The sequence below is a fragment of the Ursus maritimus genome, unplaced genomic scaffold (assembly GCF_017311325.1).
Source record: "Ursus maritimus isolate PB19 unplaced genomic scaffold, ASM1731132v1 scaffold_4, whole genome shotgun sequence".
Classification (NCBI taxonomy): domain Eukaryota; kingdom Metazoa; phylum Chordata; class Mammalia; order Carnivora; family Ursidae; genus Ursus; species Ursus maritimus.
This window is the reverse complement of record NW_024426552.1, coordinates 11,365,696-11,372,728: the sequence shown is the minus strand read 5'-3', so window position 1 is coordinate 11,372,728 and position 7,033 is coordinate 11,365,696. Positions and strand designations below refer to the sequence as shown.

Below are 7,033 nucleotides of genomic sequence, written 5' to 3'. Positions count from 1 at the left end.
CGCTGCAAGCGCAAGCGACGCTGGCTGCCCGCGAGGCCCCGCCCCCACTCCTCGGTCTGGTCCAGTCCCGTCTGCTGCCCCGCGCTGCCCCTGGGTCCTGGGTGCCGAGTGGCTGGGGAAACCCCCGGTCCGGGGCACAGATGTGCACTGCCCAGTCTGGCACCGAAATAGCTGACCGCTATTCAGAGCTGTAGCACAGAGGTAATGAGCCCAGGACGTGGCGCTTGGATGAAAAGGAGACGTCACACTTGAGCTGCTGCTTCTTAAGCTTACAGAGGGCAGTGGCGAGGTCGGGAGCTGACGGGAGGGGCCTTCGCCTCCAACCCCTGACCGAAAATAGAGAATCCCGGCAGGAAATCAGCAAGTGCAGCCTCCGAGCCCCCTGCCCACGAATCGCCACTGCAGCCCCCCAATCCTCTCCACCCCGCACACGCTGCAGCTGCTGCCTCTGGCAAGTTACGGTGATGGTCCTGTTTGATCCCGAGGAAACCCTGAAATAAATGAATGCTTGAAAAAATTTTAAAGTGTCTATGGACTAAATCCTTTGAGACTTGAAAATATTAACTCAAATGATTAAATTATGATAGCAAAGGCTTGTTAAGGAAGGAAGATATTGAGAATGGAGTTGATACAAAAGAAATAACGGTATTTCGGCAAACCAAAAGACTAACAACTTTATCAGTAGAGCAGCGTGACTTTTCCTGAAAGCAATTTTCTTCACGGGAAGAATTTTATAACAGAGGCAAATGTATAGAAACAAGCAGAAAAGATTTTCAGAATATTCCCTTTAAATATTAATTACGGAATTGACCTTTTGTACAATAATTTTTCAAATACTTCTTAAAAACTTTAAGTGAGCGTCTTGACTCATAGCAGGAAAACTGAACAATTTGCTTTTATCTTCCTTGACTTTTTTAAAAATTCCCAAGGAAACTCTGGCTTCAAGTACTGGAAGGGGTTTATCCAACTGCGGTCTGACAAAGAACAAAATTAAAATTGAACAACTTGCTTTTTTCTTCCTTGATTTTTCTGAACAACTTCCATGGAAACTTTCGCCTCATATAGTGGAATGGGTTCATCCAGCTGAGGCCTGAGGAAGAATGAAATTATTATAAAGTTAGGACAAGGTAAAGATGAGTAGAACAATAGGATGGTAAGTGACAATTGCTATAGTTCAATTCTATTATTTTTTAAAGATTTTATTTATTTATTTATTTAAGAGACAGAGAGAGAGAGTACAAGAGCAGGGGGAAGGGCAAAGAGAGAGGGAAAAAGAGAAGCAGACTCCCCACCGAGCAGGAAGTCCAACCTGGGGCTCTATCCCAGGACCTGGAGATCATGACCTGAGCTGAAGTCAGCTGCCCAATCGACTGAGGAACCCAGGTGCCTCAATCCTATTATTTTAAATAATCCAAACAAACTTGTCCATTAGTATTTCCACTGTTAAAAGCGGTTAGGTTTTGATGGGGAAAAACGACTATCCACTCCCAGATCCAACTTAAAAAAACAAAACTGTACTTTTCCCTCTTCTCAAGCTACGGGTTATTTCACATCACTTTGGGAAGGGTGATGAGAAAAGCAAAGGTGGTGTGGCGTGGTGTGGAATGGGTTAAGGAGAACTCATGAGCCACTTCTATCTTAGGGAATACTTACTGGTGTATCACAAGATAAACTTTGACAAATACTAAAGAGCAGCTATTTCTCCAAACAAAATACGGAGGCAACAGGTATGCTGCGAAAACTGAAACAAGTGGAAATGCTTGCCTTACCTCCTTGAGAATAGAAAAAATAAACAATGATTTGGTTACTTAGCATACCTAAAGACTCCAGTTGATAGCTTCTCCATCACATCTTTTAAGATACGTAGCTGGAAAGATTGTTAAGGTGGCAATGTAACAGAGAGAATTGAACAAAACCAGTCAATAAATAGCCGATGTTAGGCGGGACACCTATATAAGTCCAGCACTCTCAGAAATTGAGAATTCAAGTTATAGAAATTCTATAAGCTGTGACGTTTACCTCGAAAACAGGGAAATGGGGAACAGATGTGAGAGGAGTGGAAACATAACAGAGCCTACACTTCTAAGTTAGGACAAATGGCAGAAACAGCAAGCCTCATGCCTCGTACTAAGTAATGACTAGTGTTATCCCAAGCAGGTAGGAGTGCAGTGGTGTCAGGTTTTCCTTCTAGCACTATGTATGATATTTTTAGTTAAAAACAATGTTAGCACTTGTATCTCTTATGTTAGGTGCACATTTATTCACGAAACTGGCTGTTAACTGGCTCAAAATTTGTGTGCAGAAAAGTTAACAAACTGTAGTTTGTCACTAAGAGAATCAAAAAATAAGTGTAAAATTAAGAAAAAAATTGAGTCATTTAATTACAATGACAGTTTTAGGACTGAGAGTCTATGTAATTGCAAGTACTAGAGAATGACATACGGCATATAATCACACAGTTGGAAGGAGGTCTGTTAAATCACAAGCAGCAACTGGCTCACATGTGAACTGACTGAGGGGGGCTTAGCACAAGTGAGGACTAGAGTCTGATTTGGGACTTGAGAATTCAGGACTTTAGAAAATGTAAATTAGAAAGTAGATACATAAGCCATTTTAAAGATTTTCTTAAAGAGGACCTAAAGAATATTCTACATACTGCAAATCCACTTTCTACTTCTGTTAAGTGAAAATGCCAACTGAAACTCTAGGAGTGTGTGTGTGTGTGGAGGGAATTAAGTAACGTAGGCAAAGGAGCCAGCCTAGCTCCTGACATGTAAGATTCAACACACACTATCTAGTGTTACTTTTTTTTTTTTTTAAGATTTTATTTATTTATTTGACAGAGAGAGAGAGATAGCCAGCGAGAGAGGGAACACAAGCAGGGGGAATGGGAGAGGAAGAAGCAGGCTTCCAGCGGAGGAGCCTGATGTGGGGCTCGATCCCATAACGCCGGGATCACACCCTGAGCGGAAGGCAGACGTTTAACAACTGAGCCACCCAGGCGCCCCTATCTAAGTGTTACTCTTAACACACGGTGTTCTCTGCTGTTAACGTCCCATGAGATTCTTGATAATGACAATGTCAGTGGGCAATTAAGTTGCTTAAAATTTAAATCTAAAGAATTCTTCTAGAAAGTTAAAGATTAAGTCTGTTTTCCAAATTTAAAGAAAAATATTTATTCAGAAATACTTTCAACTCACACATTCATTACATGAAGGGGATGTTCTGGTTTTGAAACGTACTTTTTACAACTCAATGTATGCAGGATACTAATGAAATACTCCTATTTGAAAGCTCTGAATTAATTCGATCATTGCTTTTAGAGGAGGTGGGCCTTTGTAAGTATCATGTGTATAAAACTACACACGTTTAACAAAAGCAAAGTATGATATTCAGTGGAGACAAACTTAAGGCTAGCAAGTTTCTTTCTTCACACAGATATACTCTATTGAATAACATGAATTTATGTTTTATCCAATATACTAAAATTTTTAGCAGGGGCAACTGCCTTCAAAACAGTTATCTTAGCAAAAAAAGTTTTATTCGTAAGTTTGACCCTGCTCTAAAGAGGTTTGGACCACTCTTTTGGAACTGCTTTCACATTTTCAAGACAAGATTTTGTTACTTTCACCAAAACTGGAATGATTTGCCTTCATTCGCCAGATTTTTCTCTGAATGAATTCCATTAAAAAAAAAAATCAAACCCATCTTCACTTGTTGAAGATTTTCTAGCACTGTTAATTTTACAACAACCCACAAACTCTTTAATGCAGATGAGCATTCTGCAATGTCTTACGTAATAGCAACCATCACAGTTTAGAGTAAGGATTAAGCCTTTCAAGGGGATGTGTAATTTCTGTAATGCCAAGTTGAAAATGAAACAAAATTTTACATGTATCCTGTGGTTTATCTCCCTATTCACAAATGAGCATGACTGCCTGGGTAATTCCTGTCCCACCCCTTTTTAGCTGCATCCTGGGACATGTATTAACTTTTCTATGCTTCAGTTTCTTCACCTGTGAGACAGAGATAATGACAGTACTCACACCTCATAGGGCTGTTTTAATGTTTAAATACATTAATACCTACAAAGCACTTGGAACACTGTTTGGCATGCTCAATGAAAGTTAGCTATTATTATTATCAATTATCATAATTAAAGAACTTAATGAGAGAACATGGTAAATTTCAAGCCGGAAACTCAAGTTACTAGATAAAAAGGATATAAAGATATTTTCCCTGTTGCACATTTGATAAATTCCAAACTTCATCATTAAGGAAAGCCACCGTTGCTCCCTTGAGGAAAAGGCAATGGCTATCTGGAGGATCCAACTTGGATAGAATGCACAAAGACTGATCAATGACTGTGAGCTTAATAGCAGACAGATGATTGGTATCTTGAGCCAGAAAAACTTCTATGCAAATTAAATACCCAAATCACGAATAAACAGTATACAAACTTTAATAACAATATTGTAAACTGTAACGTTTTCTTTTCTAATTCATTGTCCAAAATGATGAAACAGCAAGGTCAGATGCAGGGCCTTACGTAGAGGTGATGGAGTGGTAGCCTGTGTGCACGCACGTGTGTGTATGTGTGTGCATGAGTGCATGAGTGTGCGTGCGTGTCTGTGTGCACAAGTGTGTGCGTGTGTGTGAGAGTGAGATTTCTGGCTGTTACTCACCAGTTATCTTCATGAGGATGTTAGAAAATTAGTGAAGATTGATATATGAGGATTATGGTATTTGCATATGAACCATGATAAGAAAATTGGAATTCTGTTGAGAAATGTAATAAATTCCAATGTGAATGGGAAATTGTCATAATTTTGTATAGAAATATTTTGCTTAAGTATATGTCAACAATGTTTGTTACTAAGAAAAAAAATCTTATTGGAAATACTACTAAAAAATTCAGAAGTCACTTCTTTCAAACCACTAAATAAAAGTAGAATAACTCCTCTATTAGGCACTATTTTCTACATTTTGGCCAACATGTATCTAAAGTAAAAAAGAAAGCTACATTTCTTTAGAAAAAGGTATAATTCAGAATTTACAATTTCTTCACATCTTGCCTCAAAAGGCTTAGGCATTATTCTTTGTTAATTATATCCTTTCGGTGTAATAGTAATGGTTTATTGTTTCTGATAATACCTGCAGGTTTTCTTCTGTTGTTACCCAATGGCCTCCAACACCAAGAAGTGTGATGATGTCATGTTTATGTGGTAGTAGTTGTAATTTTACAGCTGGTTCATCATCTTTACTATATAATCTCACTTACAAGGGAATAGTTTAAAAAAAAGAGAGAGAGAGAGACAAGAAATATATTTTATAGTAATCTGGCAAAAATTTATTCTTCAAACTAGTCCTCTTTACTTTTTAATATAGGAATGAGGAAGCATTTTTCTTAGAAAAAAATAACACAATGTATTCAGATACCTTAAAATATACTTTTTGCATTAAAACTGGTCATAAAATTTACTCTGGATTCAATTATAAGTGAAATAACAAAGGACAAAAGTTTATTTTCATTTGAAAACCAGGTAAGGTAACATAACACATAACTAAGATTGATAGTTTTAATCCTAACATTGATAGCTTAATTCTTTGGGAAACGTTGACTTCTGATTAAGGAACTCACAGACTCAAGAAAGTCATACACTAACTATTGAAATGTATACTTGAAAAGTTAATGAAGAACACATTCACTTCCACTGAAAGATTTTTCTGAGTTAATTTTCACAGTTGATCTTAGCCAACAGGCCAAGAAGTGATTTTCTGAGTTAATTTCAAGTCCTGAAAATACAGGTTAAAAAGAAACACATTAAGATGGTCACAGCTGTATTCCTATGATTCCCATCACAGAAGAGAAATCGTAACGAAGTACGAACAGAATCCCTTTGCAGGCTTGTGAATCCTATGCTTTCCGTGCAATGGCACTACCTACGTGTGTACAGATTAGGTGTTAAATAGATACTGCTTAAATAACAAAAGGTCAAGGAAGGTAAAAATGGAACAAAATTCTGTGCTTTTTCCAAACACAGATTGCAGAAGTCAGCCACCCAAGAGAGGGCAGCCAGACACAGTAGAACTAAGCATTTGGCTGAGAGCTGAACAAATGTGTATCATCTGGGAACCACTGAGATGATGATGTTTGTTCATTTGTGCACAATCATTTAAACTCCGGTGCCTGTGTTTTAAAGGTAAGCATGCTCTCTCTTCCAGACAGTGTTTACTGTGGGATTCAAGAAGCTCCAGTTTAAATAGAAAGGTTAAAAACAAAACATGACATCAATTTAATAAATACGGTAATAATTATTACCTGGTATATATGTGTATGTATATATATATATTTTTTGAAATGCATCCATCACACTACAAAAATGACCCAGACTACTGGTCTAGTAAAGTACCCACCTCCAGCATCTAGGACAATATCTACTCCCAGGCCTCCTGTTTCTTCTAAACAGCTTTCAGCAACGTGGGCTTTCCCATTAGAAACATCGATGACTCGGGCTGTAAAGGACAGGAAGTCAGGCAATTGTACTGTTCTCTATGTGATCAACACAAACAAATCGGAGAAGAAGAAAAAGAAAAGCAAATAAATATCTGTTCTCTGAAACGTATGGAGTGGTTCAAACAATTACTGGATCTAAATTTTACTTTTTCTCTCTAACTCTGTAGTATTAAGGATCAATTTAAAGGAAGGGACTGGTATATTCAATAAAATAAAAATATTGAACATTTTGTGGATGATGCGTTCCAAGGCTGGTCTACTGAAAAAGAGGACTGTTCCCTATTGCTAAAAGATATATAGTCAGAACAGAGAATCTGTAAACCACAGAGATACATATATACTAAGGCATAAACTGAAAGATCAAGCAATTTCTTTTTTTTTTTAGATTATATTTATTTATTTGACAGAGAGAGAGAGACAGCAAGAGAGGGAACACAAGCAGGGGGAGTGTGGAGGGAGAAGCAGGCTTGCCGCTGAGCAGGGAGTCCGATCCCAGTACCCTGGGATCATGACCTG

The 7,033-nt window shown here is 38.0% G+C and overlaps 1 protein-coding gene across 3 annotated transcripts in view; it reads right to left on the bottom strand.

Annotated features, from left to right (window-relative positions):
* Positions 1-652: 652 nt before the first annotated feature.
* CRYZL1 (crystallin zeta like 1) overlaps positions 653-7,033 on the bottom strand; it is a 38,699-nt gene continuing 32,318 nt past the window's right edge. For 2 of the 3 annotated variants that reach the window (XM_008701846.2, XM_008701845.2), the window contains 5 exons: positions 6,418-6,516; positions 5,155-5,276; positions 4,227-4,332; positions 1,818-1,863; positions 653-1,090 (listed from right to left, as the gene is read on the bottom strand). In XM_008701846.2, coding sequence (XP_008700068.1) covers positions 991-1,090; positions 1,818-1,863; positions 4,227-4,332; positions 5,155-5,276; positions 6,418-6,516 — 473 coding nt within the window. In that variant the 3' untranslated portion in view covers positions 653-990. Of the gene's footprint in view, positions 1,091-1,817; positions 1,868-4,226; positions 4,333-5,154; positions 5,277-6,417; positions 6,517-7,033 lie in introns of all 3 variants that reach the window. The other variant, XM_040621008.1, reaches the window with a different exon arrangement.